We start from the raw sequence: 22,193 nt of genomic DNA on the forward strand, positions 1-22,193 counted from the left end.
CGCTCGTTCCCTTGTTTCAAATGACCGCCATGCACGACAACAGTGCGCAATAACCTGAAGAAATATCCGTTTACCAAAATGAATTTCATATAAAGAGACGTAATTCTTCGTTGTATAGCAATGCTTGTTTCTTAGTTCAGTGCTCAAATTGTTAACGCGCGTTTGCTTTCATGGGTCGAGGTTATGAGACCAGAACTTTGATTACTCATAAAGTAAGCAAAAGGCCACAGTTTATTCGAGCTTAACTACCTGGGATTCCATTGAAAGTTGCATCTCCTATTGGTAATCGATAGTGGAAATACAACGTCTGCAAAAGCTTCTTTATTACTATTGTTGTCACTTTGTCAGCATTGAGTCAACGCGCTCTTGAAACGCACATTTAATAAGATCGCGCACTTTTCATAATTCAGTTTTAGTTCAGTCGTACGACCAGAAATGTTCTCTCTTTTCTTTACAAATGTTCAATTCAGGAGCTCCCAAAACGGGTGTGTGTAATTCTATCGGGGCCGTCGTCTTTGCACGGTTCGTTGGCGTCATTCCTTCCATTACAGTGTGGAATTATAGCTTTGGCAGAAGCCGTCGAATTGTATGGCTGGGTACAGGTCATTTTCGATGTCTCTGACTTACGTAAAGCTCCTGAGCCAATCGTTAAATATCTTTTCGGGTTCTGTAAAATTTAATATCATATTGGCATCCATTGCAAAAACAAAACTTTTCCGGCCTTTCCTTCTTCCTTTCCGTTGGAGGAGGAGCGGATCTGCCTTCGCGGCCAGCATCCCGTCTGCTGCTCGCTGTCGGTGCACTGCTTTCAGGGCGAAACGCAAGAAGGCGCAGCCGCTTGGAGTGTTTCTGCGGTCGACCCCTTGTGCATCCCGACCTCCAAAAGGTTCAGCAGCTGAAACAGCTACCGCGACGCCTGCCGACAGCAGAACCAAGCCTCGTACCCATGCCGTGCTGAGGCGCCTTCGCTCCACTGTTACGAGTAAGTGGGCAGCCTGTAAAGGGACTGCGACTTTCTCACTGTTCCCGCCCGCGAAATAGACAATTCCTGGAGGGAAGGTTTTTCTGTAGTGCGCAGAAAGCTTTCTAATTACTTTAGTGAACTACATAGTACTCTTAATAGTTCACTAAAGCGTCACGAAGGAGCGGTGACATTGCTTTCAACACGTTAAACAGATTTAGAAACATGCGTCTGCATTTAGTAAGCAATGCAAAGAAGGGCGTCGGGTTGTGTGTAGTTATTTACCGCACCGCCGATTACCAAGCCTTCGACGGAGGAAAAAAATGGACTGGAAGCCACAATTAGCATTGAAGTACTGCGCTTGCCTTTTTAAAGGTAAAAGTTGGCGCTAATACGCGCAATGTAGTTATGGTTATGCTGACGCACAGGTTGCATGTACCGGTGGAGTTGTCGTCCCTCGAGGTCCTCGCCACTGCACATGCCCTTCAGTCATTTGCTCTCCTTCCCTCTCTTCAAGAGTACACAGTCTATTCAGACTCACAAGCCGCTATACACCACATACAGAAACGCACCCTAACCCTTTCTCTCCAACAGGAGGTCGAACGAGCGATCTCCGCATTGCAGCCTTCCATCGTTTTCCTCCGCTGGGTCTCTGGGCATTCAGGGATTGACGGCAATGAGCTGGCCCATCAGCTCGCCCGCGACACACTTTTCCGGGCACCGTTGATCTCCTGGCCCAAGCCCTCGGAGGACGGTGGGAGACTCACCCTTCTCCGCACCATAAAAGAGCTCTACCTCGAGCTCCGCCTAGACAAACGCCTTTACCCTCCCATTCATCCATCGCTCACGGTGCCGGAGGCTCGCCTTTTTCGGCACATCAAGATGAATGCAGTCATCACCCCGTCTCGCCTCTCTCTATCGCTATCGATCAGACCCTTCTGTCCCAACTGCCTCTGTATCTATGCGGACCTGGCCCATTGCCTCTTCTATTGCCCGGCTGCTCAGCAGTCGGGTTCCTACCCCCCACCTTCTTTATCCATCACCACCTGGCTCGACTGGCTTGGCGCTGAAGGGGAGGAAGAACAGCGACTTCTGGTCGCCCAGGCGGTGGACATGCTCGGCCTGTAAATTATGGCCGAATAAAGGTCTTGTACTACTACTAGTACAACAAATTCCTAGTTATTTTTAGAGATGTAAAATTTCAAGAAAATTTGAATGGCATGAAAAAAAAACGTTTTTTTCAGGGTTTCTTTCGTGAAAAATTGAAAATTTTCCAAAACGTGACAAAAAGATTTATTTCCAACAGCACAACGATCAATAATAATGCTTCGAAGTTCAGTCGAATATGCAGTTATAGATGTCATATTGTGAAACAAACTTGTTGTTCTATTGCACCGAGAAGATACATAATGATTTACACTTAAGGCGAATATGGAGATTTAAATATCATATTTGTGGAACAAACTTTTTTTTCTATTGCACCAAGAAAGGGAACATGAAAACTGATCTATAAGTCACTCCATATTGGACTCAGAGTCACTGTCGCTGGATGCGGCACTACGCGCAGCAGCATGGATTGAAGCTGTGTCCACAGCTATGTTCGACTGCACATGCCCAAACTTTAGAACGCGTTCCCCTGAAAGCCTGTTGCGAATCCTTGTATTGACGTTTCCGAAACGTGATCAGTTTCGTTCGTAGCTGGCGGATGATGGTGGTATTTGCAGCAGTCGGCAAGCCAGACGAGTTAGCGGCTGGTTAGTGCAAAGGCCTTGCCACCAGGTAGATTGTGCCACGTGCTTCGCTGAAGACGCCTGTCCTGGATCAAATTCCTGCGGATGTTCTGTACTCTGCTACGTTGGAAATCAAGAAGCTAGGCTTGTATTTGGCTAAAACTGCTTACGTGCACAGCAGCCTATGTTATTTATGCCATGTGTGTAGCGCTGTAGAATTTGCAGCCATTTTGTTCTACTTCAGCCGTGAGTTCAAGTATTAGTGTGTTTTTTAGTCAAGTCTGGATCTTATATGTGACCTGGCCTTCAACCCGCGTACTCGCAGCACGAACGTTTTAAAAGCACTACCTGGCACCGGCGATGACGACTGCTTTCCAATCATTCAACGATGCATGCTGTAATGATTTTCAAAGCAGAAACAAAAATCTAAACTAAAAGCAAGCAATCATAAAATCTTGAAATTGCATTGTGAAATTTTTGATGTTTCTTTCCATTTTTCCTCGTCTGACAAAAACGAAAAAAAAAACCGTTTTTTTTTCCAAAATTGCAGTGTTTTTTTTCAGGCCTTCACCTCTCTAGTTTTTTCTTTCCTGTGCGCCGACAATAGGTCGAATTAAGGCAAGGAAAGGGTTTTTGTAATGGAGCTAGAACTCTTAAAATGCGCCGTGGAACTATGCTGAAAAAAAGGGAGCCTGTACATCCACGCTAATTTGGGATAAAAAGATGTCCAGCAGAATACAATCTAGAGAAGCAACCCTTGCTTATTTTTGAGGTAGTCTACACCTTTCACCGCGAGAAGGATTGCTTTTCAAACGTCATTTTCTAGCATAAAATTCGACATCACGTTTTTCGCAGCCCTTCAAAAGTATCCAATATCGTGACAGCTGGGCTTGTGTAAGCATATACTTTAAAAGAGTTTGTTTTGGGACTGGTTGGCTCTCTGACAAATTAGTCATCGTTTTGGCGCAAACACGACAGGTCACAGAAATCGAGCTATACAAACACGGGCGCTACACTCAAAAGTTTTAAAAGGAATTTACTAACACAGTGCTGCCACGTGCCACCTTCTTTCACAATGGTACGAAACGGAGTATCCCGTTCATATGTCTCAACGCTAAAGGAAACGTGCAACCCACCATTTTCACTGACAGTTATATCTCTTGCGAGCCTCTGAAGATGTAAGCCTGGCAAAACTCGACTGCTTTATTCTTATTTCTAGTTTGACCTTTTTTTCACACGAGTGAAGTTCTTGTTCAGGGTTCTTGGCCAACGTAGCTTTTCCATCGTACATGGACCTTGTCAAGGTAACAAAGCCGCCCACCTTATCCGCCTGCAGCAAACACAGGTCAAAACTTTAAAAAAATTTCGCAACCCTGTGAAGATGATCCTCAGCGCAATCAGCTCCAGTCTCTGTTACATTTTTTGCAAAGCAGTCCATTAAGTCTATTGAGAAGTCTATTATTCCTATTAAGACAGTCCAGTAAGTAAGTGGCTTTTTGGTCCTGTTTCACCATCGTGGGGACATGTGAAAAGAGTTTTGACGATTCTACGATCAGAACTGTGGCGGCAAGTGCATTTACACTTCTACTGGCAGGACATTGCCACCATTGCTCAGGGCCCAGAATGGCTACCGGAAAAGAGAATCTTTTCCCTGAAACGTGATGGATTCTTGGAGCTTTGGGGAAAGTCGAAGAAGGCTGAACATCGAAGGGAAGGCCTAATTATCATGGGTGGTGGTTCCATTCCTAAAAACTTATCAAGCCTTCTTGAGAAGGGTCCCAGGTTCGGGCTGGAGGCTTCCGTTTCTCTCCACAAGCTCATAGCCTTGAATCGGATGATAGAAAATAAGGTCCCCCAGGATGATCGGGAACGTTATCTCACAGAAGGAATAGACTGCCTTGCCAAGAATGTAACAAAGGGTGGACCAGATTGCGCTGAGGATCGTTTCAACACAGTTGTGAAATTCTTTCAGCATGATGACCTCTGTCTTTGGCTGGAGGATAAGGTGGGCGGCTTTGTTGCCGTGCTAAGATCCATGTACAATAGAAAAGCTATGTTGGCCGTTGCTGAAAAGCTTGGTGACATCATACACAACATAGTGATATCCACAGCTAAAGGACAAAACATAAAACTATGTTGGGTCCCGAGTCATGTCGGGATAAAAGGTAACGAGAGAGCATATTTATGCGCAGCCCAAGCTCGTGACAAGCAAATTAAAAATGTCAGTGTACCGTATCGAGACTGCATAAACTTAGTAAATCTTAAAGCAAGGCAAAAATGGCAATCTGCTTGGAACAGCGAAATAAACAATAAACTACATTTGGTAAAACCAGTTTTAGGAGAATGGAAGTCATGTGTACACCAGGAACGTTTTAAAGAAGTCATTATCTGCCGTCTCCGTGTAGGTCACACGCACCTTACACACAACTTTCTGCTCACGAAACAAGATAAACCAGTTTGTGCATGTGGAGGTGAAATTACAGTTAATCACATTTTATTTTCATGTTCCAAACTCGAAAAACTAAGGAAAAAGTGCTTTTCACTGTTTTATAATCATTCCCTTCCCTTTCATCCCGCGTTACTCATAGGCGAAAATGCAATCGTGGACATATCTTGTGTTTTTAAGTTTTTAACTGAAGCAGGTTTTCTCAACAAAATATAAATCATGACTTATAGCTTCACATGATGTCCCTCAGCCACTTCCTCATTCGTGAGGAAAAGGCTGAGGCTTTTATTAGATTGGTCGGAATCCTCGGCATCCTTGCCCAGCCAAGGATGGCCGCTGAGGCTACCTGACCTTTTTAAAGCTTTTACCATTAGCCGTTCCTAAATCTCGTTTTCCCCATTATTACTAGGTAGTTAAATTTTTAGGCCCTTTACACCACTGAGAGCTTCCACATTTTTATTAAATATCACAGAAAACAGTGTTCCTATACCTTGTGTTTGGCGCATGATGGCCTTAGCTGCCTATGTGCCATTAAACCCAACACAACACAACACAACACAACACATATGTTGGCCGTTAACGAGAACTTCACTCGTGTGAAAAAAGGTCTAACTAGCATTAAGACTAAACCAGTCGAGTTCTGCCAGCGTTTAGATCTTCAGAGGCTGCCAAGAGATATAACTTTCACTGAAAGTAGCGCGTTGAATTTGTCTTTAGCGTTGAGACGAATACAAGCGATACGCCGTTTCGTGCCATTGTGAAGGTGGCTTGCGGCAGCACTTGGTTAGTAAATTCCTTTTAAATGTTTTGAGTGTAGCCTACGTTTTGTATTTCTTACTTTGTGTCCTGTCGTGTTTGCAGTAAAATGATTAATGCTTTGTTCCATAAGCGTGCTGTGCACTTTTGAAAATTTTCATTTTGTTTGGTAATCAGACGGGCAGCGCTGTAATGTGACCGTAATTCGCTGATAATTAAACATCTTAATATTTTTTCGAGCTCTGGAAATGTGGATTCGATAGTCACACGATGCATGCAATGCACTGGCATAGTGTAGCAGTCTCTCTAGGCAGATAAGGGGGCATGATATGAGACAAGGGAAACGTGCAGTCCACTAGATAGTAGCAGTATTTAATGCTTGTCTCACTGCAAAATCTGTAATGATATATTATCTTTCAGCTTGTTATTGAGTTGAAAAATTAAGTATTATCTGAGAGATGATATTACAGACACGCGTAATAAGTGTTTTTTTGGCTATCATGGTTTAGTGTCTTCTGCCTAATGCCTAAAATGAAATAAACGATCTTTCTGCATTGTATTGCCCTGTCCCTCACGCCATGTTCACATCGGCGCGTACCTTTTTTCATTTTTTTTGTTCATTCGATACACTCTCTGAGGTCTTTGAGGGCTGTCTACTGCTACTGATATATATATATTTTTTCTTTTCCTGGAGGAAATTCGCAAAAGGCAGTGTCTAGATCCCGTCCGTTGTCACCACCAATGTAGTTACAGCAGCGTTGTGCACTGCATCAAATACATTTCTGGGTTCTTCCTCACGCTTGTCAGTCGTTCTGTATCGAGTTTTTCAGTTGTATTTTCCGAGCCACTATTCGTTCACTGCAGCTACGAAGTGAAAAATTCCTTCGTACCTAGTAATGAATCTTCGAGCCTCTTATTACGTGATACATGCTTGCAAATGCTGTGCAAGAACAATCAGTAAGCGTAGCAAAGTTCATGCTTTTTCGTTTTTATTATTCATCCCAGAGTGATACGCCACTACAATAACCACCTCCGGTCAGGCGTATGCAGCGTTGCTGGAAGTGTGCGATAACTCTCTTCTAAGTGATTCAAATATTTTTGTTGTGTTCGTTATTTTCGCACTGCTCCTGGAATGGAAAGAGGTATAGTTCATCGCCTCGGTTTCTGGTTCGAATGCAATGTTATACAGAGAACCAGGAGGAGGAGCAAGGGTCGCACTACAACTTAATGCGAGGCTACTGGGCTCACTTTTTTTCTCATTTTTCTAAGGTTCATGACTATTGGAATTTTTACGTTGTAGAGGAAGGTGGAAAGCCCGGAAGCACCGTTGAACCTGCTGGTCATGCATTCTGCCACAATTCTGAGAAGGGTTTTTGTATGTTGTACATGACATTTACTGCGACGCGTGTGTATGAGGAAAGGAACGATAGCTTCCATATGCAGACGCTACTACTGAGCGGCCACTTGTCAAGCACCTTGCGACGCCGTTTTTAATTGACCTGATCGCATCACTTGAGCTTCGTTAATGTTACTTCATTTAACGTTAACGTTACGTAAATTTTTGAACAGTATTTTAGGCACTGGTTCGCTAACACCTTATGAGACTCTTGGACCTCCTCCTGGCTAAAAGTGTGAGATTGTTTATGAACAAACTTTTACCCCCCAAAGTAGTCTTCCCCTCACATCAGCCATTCATCACTTATTGAGTTTACAGCAGCGGAAACTGGGTGGATGTAGCAAAACTACTTTTTTTTTCTGGCAGTATAACGCTGTTTTACGTGCACAATAACGGCGTTTATAAGCAGGATTATATATTTATATAACACTAGCGTGTTGGTATCCGAATAACAAATGTGAAAACGGAAAGCGTCAGTTCACTTCGATTGCAGACTACCGCTGTGCTGCACTAACTGCTCTTTTTCGACAGCGTGTACAAGTTCATAGCGCGCGGCAAGCTACTCCAGTCTTCAATACGTTCTAAGTCCAAAACTATTTTTTCTTTAAAAGGAATAGCGACATACGGCAGCCAACCGATGTGCTGATCGCTCGGCGCACCCGGCCATAGAAGCAGAAAGGATTCGTCAGAAGCGTCGGACTGCGTAGATGTTCCGTCTGAGAGCGCTTTAACGCTAAGGTGGTTAGAAGCTTGAAATCGAATACCCCTAGTTGTCAACTATACCACGTGAACGTGTGCATTAAATAATTCGATGGTAAAATTTGTTAACAGTGTTAACTCAAGGGGGATACCGATAAAACCCAACCATCGAACGACAGCATCGCAAAGTACTCTGTACATTGCCCTCACAAATGTGATTGTTATTGAGAGCTTATGAAGAATATCAGAGGGTATGGGTGATGAGGTGAGGCGGCCGGGAGCCATTAGGTCTGGGCGATATCCGCAGCGCACTTACAGACCCCCGCTTGGCCGCCTCGGTCTGAGCGGCTTGTCAGAGGTGTGATGCAGAGAAGGAAACACAGTCTAGGTGCGCTGTATCTCAGATACGCATTATTACCGCTGCAAAGGACACGAGTCTAGCTTGATGCTTTTAGGTAATAAAACAGCTCGGTTCTCTTGCATTCACCTCAAACTAGCAACTCTTGGCCTTTATGTCATTCCTTGTTCACAGAAAATAAACCTGCCAGATGCCGCATGTCCAGCAGTGATGGCTCAGGAAGGGGAGAGCGCCCAGTTCTGTTTTGCTCGATACGGAGCCTACAGATGTGGCCACCCAGCAGTGGCCCATGCGGCGCGACGGGCAAAGGCAGCTGCCACTGGCGATACCATCCACGGGGCAGACACATAGCCACATTCCCTGACTGGATGCGCTGGAGCGTCATTTGGAAATACGTTGCCGCACCCCTTCCCGATCGTGGCATTGCTGCTGGATGCGGAGGGGTGCAGCCGTACTCTGTGCTTGTTGGAGGCCCGGCACTGGGCGAAACACGGGCTTGTGTCTGCTGCACGCTCAGTTGGAGCGTCGTGTATGCAGGTACCTTGCCTGCGTCGGGAACCGGGCACTGCATGGTAAGTGGAAATTACAGCTTTTGCTTGGACTGGGAGTTTACGTGAACAGTTCTCATTTTGTTTGTCTGAATATCCTATTTGTCGGGTGCACCGACATTGAGAAAATTGGGGAGAAAGCGTCGCAGAATGGATAAAGTATCTAATGCTATAGATATAAAAGCCGCTTGTGTATGACTGCCTAAAAAAAAAGCCTTATTTTCACGTGCTCGGTCCTCTTCGGTGTTCTTAGGTTTACAGTGAGCGTATACATTTCACGCGGTCTTGATTCGTATCGTTAGGACTCTCGGTACATTGTCCGTGTTTGAATACTGCCAAAGCGTGCATCCAAAGCGCTCATTTATTTCATTGCTCTCTCAAGGAAAAACTAATCGACAATTCTTGTGCGACCTCCTCGCGCCACTCATCACTCGAACAAGCCTTTATGGCCACAGGAGCCGCCAGTGCGCGACGCAGGTTCATTCAGCATTCTCTCTTGCTAATACGAGAGCATTAAATAGCTCACTTGTGTCCGCAGATTCTGTCCGCAGAATTCTGCCGCAAAATGTCTCCACACGATGACGTCACTCCAGATGAATGGATGTGTAAAAGCTTAATGCTAATGGGTAATAAAATAATGTTGTTATACGCTGTGATGAATAATGAAGTAGTCATGACGTTAATTAGTAAAAGCAACTAAGAAATTAATTCGTGCAGTTAAGAAAAAATGAGTTAATTAGTAAAGTTGAAAACGAAATAAAATCAATGACGTCATCACTGATTAGCGTGCCATATTGAGCGAAGTGATTAGTGGGCCAAGTGACGAGATAACTTTCCAAAATGAAAGTCACGCATCAAGGTCGCAACGTCATACCAAAGTCATGTGACATGACGCAAAATTTAAAGTGATGATCTTATGCGCAAGTCACGTCAGAGGATGACGCAAAATTTAGAGAGGGATGACGTGACACCCCAGCTGAGTCGCAGTCGCTGCCACGTTTAGATAGGAGAGAGGAAGAATAATGGAAATAAGCGCGCTGCGCAACACCGCGTCCGCCGAAGCGACGACACTGGTTTCAGCAACAGAAGTCGCAGGTGCAGGCGAAATCCCAGCGATGTCATGCCTAGTTGACCTCAATGTGTTGGCAGCATTGCGGAAAACGTTCATCAAAGTTTTGATCAACCGTTCGTCGTGCCGCATTCTGGGTGGTGTCATAGCATTTCTCTTTGCGTATAGCTGAAATGTTTTAGTCAAGTTGCAGGCTTGCTTGCGACCAGGGTTGGGACGAATGGTACATGAACCTTCAATTGCATGCTTTCTGAGACTATATTTTTCGTTTAAGGTGTGGTCGAGGCGTCCACCGAAATGTCGAGATCTGAGAGCTACTGCGTCATTTTTTTTCCTAAAACACATGCTTTCACATTCCCCCGCGTAAGCAGACTTAAGTGCCCTCAGAATTTTTTCTTCTGCTCGTCACTGTCAACGTCCGTCTCGCTCTTATCGCAGGGTTCCCAAGTTTCTGCTCTGTGCCTTGGTTGCTTGCTTCCTCACCGTGCACCGAAGATCCTTGGGGCCAGTGGAGGGCTGTGCTGGAACCATGAGGCAGACCTTGCCCTGTATGAGGATGCACGTTTCTTCGCACCGTGCCAGTCCAGGTGTCTCGCCTTCCGAGAGGCGCGCATCCGCGCTGACGCATACTGACGCATACTGACGCGCAATAGTGCCGTCGAACCGCTACAACCGCTTCCTGCGGAGGACTCACGTCACGACGTGCATGTTGCGATGGGTCGCAGAAGGCGGCACGGAAATGTGCCAGCACTTCAGCACACTAATGGACCTGTAGTGTAAAAGTATTAATATAATAACGATATACAATGTCTTGGCTCCCATAAGAAGTCGAAACAATAGATCAGATAAATATTTGTTTTTCATTCTTGAAATCTGGCACTTTATAAGTTAACCGGAAGAAATTTGAAATTTCACATTATTCGCCTTGTTACTATAAGGAAACTCATATGGTGGCTTAATTCGTGCAGTTCACTGCTCGCATCAAATTTTTTGCCAGATTCGTCGAAGTTGAAGCAATCGTAGACGTCACCCTGCGCCTTATATATCGTTCATCACTCATAAATGGTACATATAATGAATCTAACCTGATAGTTCCATAGAGCGCATGGAAGTCAGTGCATATTCTGGGCATCGCTTGCTGATTTTTCCGGTAAGTTCAGATTTCTTGCAGAATTATGTGCACCTTAGTAAGAAGGGAGTAATTACTCTTTGGCATCCACCCAAGCGCAGCCATACGGCTACAAAGGAAAGCTGTACAGTTTTCCTTTGTAGCCGTATGACTGCGCTTGGGTGGATGCCAAAGAGTAATTAGTCCCTTCTTAGAAATCTACTAGGCCTCAGAGGTTCCCCTCGACGTTTGAGCAACGCTACGATTTTTTGCTTTCCTTGTGGTTTTCCTTGTGCTTTTTTCCTTATCATCAATTCCCCACCCCCTCCCCTCCATCGAATGCCCCTGCTATACCCTTCGAATATTCTGAAATATAAAAATATGAATAGCAGGAAAGTGTTGGCCCGATGATTTTATTCAGATTTTCAAATCGGCTTTCCGATGTAAAATGTTCTTTCCTGGCCATTTATGATGGCCGCGGAGACAGATGTCATAAAGCGGGTGGAATATGTAAACAGTATATTTAGCGAAGGTGTTGAACATGTTTAATTGTAGCATTTAGGTGTTTGGTTGCATGAGGAAACAAGCGGCCGCGCCATCAGTGATTCCAGTATCAATTATTAGATGTTGGAATATTAAATTGCCTATTACGGCGCGCCAAATTTTGGAGGTCCAAATTCTCGAAACATCCGTGGGCTTCTGGACAAAAAGCTGGCGAGTTGTTTGAATTTGTCATCTTCTGTGTTGTTGAAGGATGACATATTTGTGGCTTCCTGCACGACCTCTGAGCGCTTTTTTCATTATTCTGCATACATTAATTCTCTAGTGCTGTAGCGTCGACAGCGATTACATTGCTGCATCTCTAAAAATTGGTGTTGATGCACCGATGGCCCACTATATTTTGATAATTGCAACCAAATGTCTTTCTTTTATGATCAATTATAAGTTAACTGGGTTAAGTACTCATCCTGCTAATTAACATGCATCGCTTTATGACATGCCGGCCTTGGCTAACATGATTGGGAACGTGCAATTAAACTTGAATATATATTCTTGAAAATTACAAAAATTGTTCCCCGAAACACTCTGTACAATGCATGAACCCATTACTTGCGCCAGGTAGATTACGCAGGGTGAACCTCTTTTAGTAGCTGTTGCGACCCGGGTAGCATGGTCGGACCGGTGATGGGACGAGGAGGATGGGAGACTGGGTTTAGAGGAAGGCAACGAAAACTTTATACAATTATTTACATAGTTTACAAAAGAGCGACTGAGAGTGACTCTCAGTGGAAGGGTACTACTTCGTCAACCGGAGTGGACGGGAGTTAACAGGCTTCTCTCGGCCACACTCACAGCCGAGTTAAATAGGGTTCGGATTCCCCAGATTCCTGACTGGGGAATAAAGTTCGAAGAGACCTGTCTAATCGGATGGACAGAAGTGGACGCTGGTGTTACCACTCACGGCAGGGGCGGTGCTGGCTGTCCCGCTCTCTCGCAGCGCGGTCGATGGAAAGGGATAAAGGCTGAGTAATTAAACACGGCTGGAAATGAATCTCTCGCAGTCTACCAGCAGGTGAACGAACGTGCTTCCCCGCCGGATGTCCCGAACACGAGACCTCTGTCGAGGACACAGCCACCTTCAATTAACAGCTTGACTTTGCGTAGCCCCACTCCGTCGTCCGGCCCCGTCGAGGGTAGACTCGGCCTGACTAGCGCCGCCACGTCTCCGCTGCTTCCGCTACTGTTTGCCGCTGTCAATGCCCTCGTCAGCCCCCTTCGCATCTTCTGCCTTCGCCGCTGCTGCCGTGGTCACCTCCGCTCAAGGAAGTCCGCTGCCCTAATCCAATTAGGCTAGGAGGGGCCATCACAAGCACTACACTGCACCACCGCCGTCGCGAGGTTGTCGGCCTTGTCGACTGTTCACGGTTGCTGCTTGATCGTTCCCACGTGGCCAGAAGTACAATCACAACTTTGCCCAGATTTAGATTGCGTTAGCGCCACATAAAATATAAAAAAAAAAATGTTACGGTTCGAAAATCGTTTGGTATCTGCGGAAATATCCGTTGAAAGGTTTCCATACCCTGCTTGAAGGTAGGGGTTGAAGGTGTTGTGACTGCGTCCAGGAATATGCCACTGACTTTCTTTGTTTCTTTTTCCAATTCTTGTCACGTCTTTTTTTTGTTTTTGGCAGAAGTAAAGTTTTCGTTCGTTAAAAGCGCGTTGCTATCTCAGCAGATTCGTTTCGAAACGGATGCTCTTCTGAAACAGATGTTAATATAATAACATGTGCCACTCTCGCGCCGTCTGCGCATCTCCATTTGGTAACCGATTTCCATCTATTCTTTCTTGCTCCTGTGTCCGTCTCGTTGGCTTTGTTTTCATCAAGGCATGGGCCCACTCGCCCATTACCCTATTCTTTTGAGGAGTTCGAAGCAACGGCCGCCAGAAATCTGACGTTCCATCTATTGTTAACACACTAAAACAGAATAGACCTCTATCTTTGAACAACGTGATGTCAAAGCCTGTCGCCTGTAAGTCAGAACCCCTATTTCTCTCCAGATTGCCTGTCTTTTTGCTGTTCACTCAAAGACGTCGTTCATGGATTAGTCGGATTGCAACCTAAACACTGATGCCGGAAAAGTGAAAAATGTGGATGTTGCGAGGCTGGGGTTTTCTTCGGGGCTCTCTAAAGGGCTGGGGTTCCGGTACCGTAATTATTAACCGACCGCAATGAATTGTTAGACACCCGCACATTCTTTTGGGTAGTGGTCACCGGCCGCAACATGGCGTCAGCAGCCTACAGCTCCCTCTGGCAGGCCATTCCTCGTTGGTTCATGACGTATTTAGGAACAAGGAGTTCGGCCATAACACGATGCTGTGCCGCGATCGCCTGTGGACGGACGGACGGACGGACGGACGGAAGAACGGATAAATGGATGGATGGATGGATGGGACGGATGGATGGATGAGATGAATTGAATGGATGAGACGGATGGATGGATGGATGGATGAAAGTCAAGAGCATCCCCTTTGAAACGGTGTGGCGGAAGTTGCCACCGTGCTCGGTTTCTATTTTTGTTTAACTCTGTTGTAAATTGTTACTAAAATTCGTCATTTTTGATTCAATATGTTTTCCTACACTTGAAACCTTTTGTCGCCTCCTTGATTTCGAGCCGCCAATCTTCCAATAACTTTTTGCTAACTTCCAACGCCGATTTATTTACACGACCATTGTCATCTCTAAATGCTAGGGCCTCACGAAGCGTGACTGTGCCTGCATCGGCATCCGGATGGATACCATCACATCAGGTGGCTCCTTACTGTCGCCTTGCGTTAGAAACACATCCAGGCGTGCGTGCAAATAGCCTTCTTTGGCTGGGCACGCAATCCCTTGCACATTTGCGATGAGCCTGCTTATCAGCCGTGTTGTGTGTCAGACATGCCCGAGCATGAGCAGTGACAGGTAGTACCCAGTTTCGTGGATTGCGATAAAAATCCCTACGCACACTCAGGACACGCTGCTTTGAATGACGTCGAGTACATTTATGACTTGATCTAATTGGGAAGCCCGCAGAAGGCTGTATCCAACACGCTGCCTAAGAACACTGCGCAGCCTGACTGCGCAGTCCGTCTTTATGACGGCGGTGATGACAGCACCAAACTCGAGAATGATTGTGCCGTCGAGGGCAGTAATGTTGAGCATCGAGTAATGAATATCTTCTGCTAATCTGCCAAATTTCTTTAGGTCAAGAAATGGAGTTCGTGCGGGGCCAAAGGTTCCTGCAAGCAGATTTGCAGCCAGTTTGTGGCCTAAACATTGCCTGTCCGCGGCCAGATTGGAGGGCCGCGCGCGGTGTTTTCCAAAAAAAGCACGCGCCGTCACCGAACCTTAACCTCGTTTTACACCTGCCCTGCAATGTTTCTAAAGCTGGCACGCTTATTTTACCCCATCCGTACAAAAAAAGTAGTACTCCATCAATGAAAATTATAATCAGAGGGTTCAACAACTAAACGTTCAATGAAAAAAGAACGATTAAAATGCCGTTTTATACCGGTTTGTTTTCGCCCTAACCTTCACTCAAGTACTGTGAACTATGTGGGACCCGCTTTGGTGGGATATGCTTTTGTGGGCGCGCCACTTCCGCAGTTTCCATATCGTTGAAGGCTAAATGTGAGACACAGTATAGACCAGCCCGTCGCGCACCTTAGAGAAATTTGTTATTCTCACCATCCTTCCTTTGATGTAGTCAGCCTTGCGCAATAGCGCAGCCCAATGCACAGCTTTCTCAAGAAACACCATTGAAATGTTCGTGTAGTCATTTCATTTCTAGCGTGTGCTTCAAGGCGTTACTTGAAAGTTTCTTTCAGATTTTTTTTAACGCGAAAGCATGAATTCGGAATTTCAGAGCTTAGCAAAATCGTCGCCTTCTTGTCCGGCCAGGAGCGTGAGCCTAGCGCCTAGCCTGGCCTAGCGAAAGCGCTCCGTCCCGCGGCACGGCCCGCTCACCGATGCCTTCTACGTAGCGCGAATCCGGTGGTTCTGACCCTAGCGAAACCTTCGCCTTCTTGTCCGTCCGAGTAGCAACGAAAAAAAGTTACATATTACAGAACAAAAATGTAAATAAATTTTTTCGATGCACCAAAACCACCAGCCCGAGCAAATATTTATTTATACAGCCGAATGCGGATCATCTTTGCTTGATGATGATGATGATGTTCTCACGCTTAAGGGCACACCCACGGTGAGGAATTGGGCAGGGTGCATAGCGGATACAAATGCACTTGTGTACAAGGAGTGGAGTATTTGGATAATTTTGTAACTTAGACTAGAATTTGTACGAAAAAAATACGAAAAAGAAAAAGCAGTGAATTATCGTTCGACCAGAAGAATCTACCTGATGTTTTTATACAAACGTGAACATAATCGCCCACTGGTTTCAGGGCATATCCCTTGGCGGTTTCCCTGAGGTAGAGGAGAATCGGTACAGATAGACAGGCGCGCTCAATGGCTGCACATAATTCTCCTTTTCAGCCCGCCCTGCTTTGGCTGCTGCATAATCGGCGAGGGCTGCACGCGTTGCCTGAGAAAGCAGCCCCGATGGCTGTGGGGTGCATGGGCGTGTCGGCGAGTGTAGCAGTTTCGAGCTGCACTTGGGAAAAGGTTTGAAGTCAGCATAAAGTGCTTCTTAAATTAGATATGTGATCTGGTTCGGAATGATATAGCTGAAGACCATCATGAGATCATGTCTATCTGAACTGTGGACACCCCTTTGCTTTACTGTTCCCTCATTCACCCGCACGGTACAGTTTCTGCAAGACAAAACCTTAACTGTTTCTGGACCATCTGTCACAGAGCTCAAGCGAAACGCGCTTAATTATTAGTTATTCGATGTAACTAGACTCTCCTGTCTTCTTCAGGATACTTTCGTATATACAATAAATGTATGCACGATGAACTATGGGAAAAACCTATAGGAGCGGGAGACAGGATTCGTAGTGTTCTATCCGCCGAGCGGTGAAAGTTCGCCGCAAGATTAAGACATGCATGATGTTACTTGGTTGCCGTACAAATCGGACGTTTTCACGCGGAACTTGTTCCTTGGCGTTTGGCCAGTCGGCCACCGTTCAGAGTCCGCACGCCATGCACGAGCGGTAAACGTTTCTTCTCACTTTCCTTCTCTTCTTTTAAGGCGGAAGCCTTTAATGTCTCATCGTTGTAAGCAGCAGTTGTCGACAGAAATGTCACGCTTTTCAATTGGTCAAAACAGTCGTGACGTCACAGTGCGCGAATTTAAAATGGGGCCAATAGTACTTTGGCTAGTAACCATGCAACCAATTGAAGGGATCGTATAGTGATGCTCCAAGTAAGTGGGACTGAGCTTAGTTAATTGCTTAATTACCGAATTAGCCTAATTAACCTTTCTGGTCAGGCCATATAAATAAATAAAAACGAGCAGGAAATTGGTCGAGCTCGGGAATCGAACCCCGATCTTCGGCGTGCGAGACGAGCATGCTATCCACTCCGCCATTCCACCTCTTTTTTTTTCTTCAACATGGTATTTATTACAGTGATGTAATGTTCTATGTACATGAACTATACACAAGACATTATGAAAACAGTGTTAAACAATACAATTGAAAATACCATGCACTAGAAAAGGGGCAATGCAGAGCACATCACTAATAGTGAGTGCCACTCCGGTTCGTACTCAGTCTGGGCATACACGTCTCTTAGATGAACAACCCTTCGACTGAAGTGATCCTTTGTAGATACAACAGGTTCACAGTGTGCATTCCACCTCGATGGTTTGGAATGAACAAAGGCGCGTCTAGTGAATACGGTGTCTTCGATCACTCTCATCCTTCTCCCTTCCCTTTCGACGAGGTTTAGGTGTCCACCAAGATATGCGAGACAGATACATTTCCTTTCCTCAAAAACCAATTTACCGACGAGCGAGCGTAGAACCGATTGGCTGATGGCGTTCTATGGACTCCCTGGCAGCGTTGCAAGCCGCTGTCGCGTTCCACTCTTAGAGGCGAAGCTTAACATCTTAACCACACATCAGTGACCGCACTTTAGGTCAAAAAAGTGCTCCCCTGAATTTTGTTTGGTGTCTACCGAGATATGTGAGAGAGTTACTGCGTGATTTCCTTTCCTCAAATACAATTTTCATTTTCTTCATTACGGGCCCTCTTTGTCTTCTTTCACTCCCACTTCCTCCCTTCCTCTACGGTGTGGTTCAGGTGTCCACCGAGATGACACAGAATTACTGCGACATTTACTTTCCTCAAAAAGCGTTGCGTTCAAAGGGCAAGGCATCGCGCCGAACAGGTGGTGGCGTTCCGTGGACTCCCTGGCAGCGCTACAACACGCTGTCGCGTTTCACTCCTAAAGGTGAAGATTAAGTGTCATTAATTAGCAGTTAATTAGTATTCAGGAATTAATCAGTAATTAACCATTAATTAATGATTTGTCATCACTTAGTAATTAGTACTATGTGACGCCACGAGTGCCACTGAATCAGTCAAAGTGGTGCGGAAAACGCTTTCGCCTCTACGCAGTTTAGACAGTCAAAGTGCCCCCTGAATTTTTGATTTGAACGCGGGCACGAGACCGAGCACGAAATACTGGAAGCAAGGGGCGGCGGCGAACGACAGAGCCAACCATTGATAGAGATGTAAAATTTCAAGAAATTTTGAACGGCATGAAAAAAACCGTTTTTTTCAAGGTTTTTTTCATGAAAAATTGGAAATGTTGCAAAATGTCACAAAAACAGATTTATTTGCAACAGCACAACGATCAATAATAATGCTCCGAAGTTCAGTCGCATATGCAGTTATAGATGCCATATTGTGAAACAAGCTTCTTGTTCTATTGCACCGAGAAGATAAATAATGATTTGCACTTCAGGCGAATATGGAGATATAAATATCATATTTGTGGAACGAACTTCTTGTTCTATTGCACTGAGAATGGGAACATGAAAACTGATCTATAAGTCGCTCTATAAGTCACTCCACGTTTCTCCACGTAAGTCACTCCACATTTTGTTAGATGGCAGTGCGAGTCCATTACGCTTGATCTCGTTTAGTATTACCAGAGTTTCAGGTGTTGTTGTGTAGCCGTCCTACCCAGTCTCTGTCGCCAAGAAGCTGGGCGTATTTGGCTAAAACCGCTTAGGTGCACAGCAGCCTATGTTAATTATGCCGTGCGTGTAGCGCTATAGAATTTGAAGTCATTTTGTTCTACTTCAGCCATGAGTTCAAGTATTAGTGCGTTTTTAAGTCATGTCCGGGTCTTACATGTGACCTGGCCTTCAACCCGCTCACTCGCAGCCCGAACATTTTAAAAGCACTACCTAGCACCGGCGATGACTACTGCTCTCCAATCATTTAACGATGCATGCTATATTGGTTTTCAAAGCAAAAACAAAAACCCAAACTGAAAGCAAGCAATCCTAAAACCTTGAAATTGCATTGTGAAATTTTCGATGTTTTTTTCCATTTTTTCTCGTCTGAAAAAAAACGAAAAAAACCGTTTTTTTTTCCAAAATTGCAGTGTTTTTTTCAGGACTTCACATCTCTACCAACCAACGAGTTAGGAAACGAAAGAACACCAGGCGAGAGTTATTGCGTTGTCATGAATGCGCTGGTACCTAATAACATGCGAAAATGGAACGCTTATCGAAGAGTCATCTCGTGGTGCCTAGCGCAACAACGGGACTATCTACCAATGGCGTGGGCTACTGTGTCGCCCCCTAATCTCATGCACCCTCTTACACAGTGGTCAAAAGTAAAAAAAGAATAAAAATGTATGCTGACAAATTCACCATGGAGGCAGGCTGTTTGGGTTTTCCAGCACCTCTAAAACTTCTCCTATTCAACTCTACACTCTATGACGTGGACGCGTGAATTTCTGACCTCGCGTGTAACAGCCCTGCGCCGAAGTCGTCCGACGCGTATACTGTTCTTTGCGCAAATACTACGAAGAGGAGGAGGCCGAGTTCAAAACAGAATCGCTCGTGCGCACGCGTTTGGCCTCCATTCTTAAGCATACGATGATTGGAACGTCGACGCTATGCCCAGCTTTCCTTCTGAAGTGAGAAATAGCCACACACTGTGATTCTGTAAGCCCACCTGGCCCTCCTCTCGCAACGTCGACTGCACCTCCGGGGTTCCTGACTACAGCGTTTTGGCGTGGTGCCGTCGAGAAGGGGTTCGCCTGTCTGCCTCTTAGACTCCGGCCACAGCACTGGCTCTGCGATGCGGTCACCTGGGCGGCCACCGGCTTCCGAGCTCCGCCAGGGCTTCTGACGGGGAGGCAGCGAATACGGAGAACGAGGAGGGGGCGACGGCCGCTGTCATGTCGCTCGACGCCAATGGCTACCGAGGCTGCATGCACCGGAGAATGCCCAGCGTTGCAGAGCAGTCAGCCGTCCGGCCAGCACACACCCACCTACTTTGTCATCTGCGGCTTCTAGGGTGAGTTTTTTGAAGCCACTACCATAAAGAAATATTTTTTTTCCTACTGGGGACCCTTAACTCAAGGCTGCACATTCGCATAAATTGGCAAAGCAGACACCTTATGAGTTCCAGTTTCCGCACTTGAAAAGCAAACAAAACCTGATCAGGTTTCAAAAAAAAAAAACGTTATAGATAACTGCGGCAACCCTCTTGGGAAGATTGTGAAAGGCTTGACGCCTCCTTGAGACTTGATACTCTTTGCCCCCGCTTTGCTCTTAATTAGCATCGCACTGGCCTTCATTAGCGCATTAATTAGCTATTTAATTGTCAGTAATTGGTATCGATTAATCATCTTCGTTTTTTACGGTTATCGATTGCAATCACTTTGCTTTACTTAATCATCTTCATTGATTTCAGTTATCGATTGCAATAATTTTGTTTTACATTTAATCCCAATTAATCACCTTAATTAATAACATTTACTCTAATTATAGCCATTTTCACGTCAATCACGGATTTTGGTTTTTCAAATGTGGCTCCATTGGTGCTTTCCCATCCACGTACTATTTCCCCGTCCAGCCTATTCGGCCACCCAACGACTTTTGCTTCTAATTAACTAATTACTATATGTGGATAAAGCCTGTTGTTTGAATAATTATCACACATCAAACACATTTCAATCCATTTCAAGCTTTATTTTCTCTCCTTTGCCTATGTTTCCACTATTTTTCCACGCACAGCTGTGTTCACGTCTACTCACTATATCCACGTCCCCCCTATTTCGAAGGATTTTCGATATCTTTGGCTCTAATTTATGAACTAATAATCCAATTGACATCAAATTTTTTTGCGCATCATGCTCACATCGTCGTCTATCAATTCCAACCATTTATTTGATCCTATTGCTTCTGAGAACGACACTACTGCGGACACTGCTTGGGGAAACGACCTCGCCGACATAGCCTATTAATTCTTTAGCATAAAACAAAAATATGCCAACGCTGAGGCAGAGATCGAGTATCGAGCGTTACACATCTAACATAGGCTTCAGGTTCGAATCGCTGGCGCAAGCTAGGTTGTAACTTAACTAGGACGTTCATGCCGCACAAAACGCGAAATCATATGCCTGCACTCCGAAAACTCTGCGACAAACGGTTGAGCCGCAATATTCTTATGAAGATTCGTTAAGACGTGCTACTTAGAGTACATAGGTCACCTGTTCGAATCCCTGGCGTGAGCTATGCTCTAACACAAGTTGTAAGTTTATGCTGTGCTAAATGCTGAATCGTATGACACCATCCGGAACTTTCTGCGGCAAACGTTTGGCCCACAAATTTTATAAGAATGCTAGGACTAAGTGGCCCGACACTGACGCCTGTTACGCGTCATTGACGCTTCCGCTTATTTTTGTTTTATTACATTATGCAACCATCTCGGTTACCAGGGTAACGACTGGGTTATTTTCGTTATAACGCATAACGCTGAGTCCTGAAACGCGAGAATTAGAGCATAAATATCTAAAATTTCTGCACATCCATTTAAATATTCTTCGTGATGCGTGGCTGCCGGCGTTGCTTTTGTCAGCGTTCATCTTTCTTCTGACTATAGTCTTAGGTCATGGCATTAACCTCGATCGAACACATCCTTCAGCCACTAACTTTAGCGCCAGCCGCAATTAGGGGACCCGTGCTTTTGTCTCGAATCCACCGCTAAGAAATAAGCAGACCAGAATTAAATAGCTATTGCCTCGGCCCATATACGTTCACAGAAAGAAACGCGCCTGTAATGAATGAAAACATCGAAACAGCTCTCGTAACTTACATTCTCAGCAAGCTAACAAAGTACAGCCTTTTGTGAAGAAAATTGACCGGCGACGATGTTTTACTATCAAGCTGCCGCTTCGCCATTCCTCACAAGAGGTGATGACAGGGGCCTTGCCACTCAGACGACCAATCCATCGCTGATCCTATGAGAGCCCACGACTAAGAGGTAGCAGCACTCACTTTGATATCACGAAACAAAAACGCTGGAGGTGAAATGGTTTGGTTTGGTTTATGGGCTTTATCGTCCCAAAGCAACTCAGGCTATGAGAGACGCCGTAGTGAAGGGCTCCGGAAATTTCGACCACCGGGGGTTCTTTAACGTGCACTGACATCGC

At 45.3% G+C, this 22,193-nt stretch overlaps 1 protein-coding gene across 1 annotated transcript in view; it reads left to right on the forward strand.

The window, feature by feature from the left end:
* Positions 1 to 20,052, forward strand: part of LOC149354111 (uncharacterized) — a 21,821-nt gene extending 1,769 nt beyond the window's left edge. Inside the window, exons 2-3 of the mRNA XM_089575934.1 lie at positions 813 to 986; positions 19,809 to 20,052. Of these exons, the coding sequence (XP_089432060.1) occupies positions 813 to 986; positions 19,809 to 20,052 (418 nt within the window). The remainder of the gene's footprint in view (positions 1 to 812; positions 987 to 19,808) is intronic.
* The last annotated feature ends 2,141 nt before the right edge of the window (positions 20,053 to 22,193 follow it).

Source organism: Amblyomma mixtum, chromosome 3, assembly GCF_055824585.1.
Source record: "Amblyomma mixtum isolate Tamu chromosome 3, ASM5582458v1, whole genome shotgun sequence".
In the NCBI taxonomy this organism is placed as follows: Eukaryota; Metazoa; Arthropoda; class Arachnida; order Ixodida; family Ixodidae; genus Amblyomma; species Amblyomma mixtum.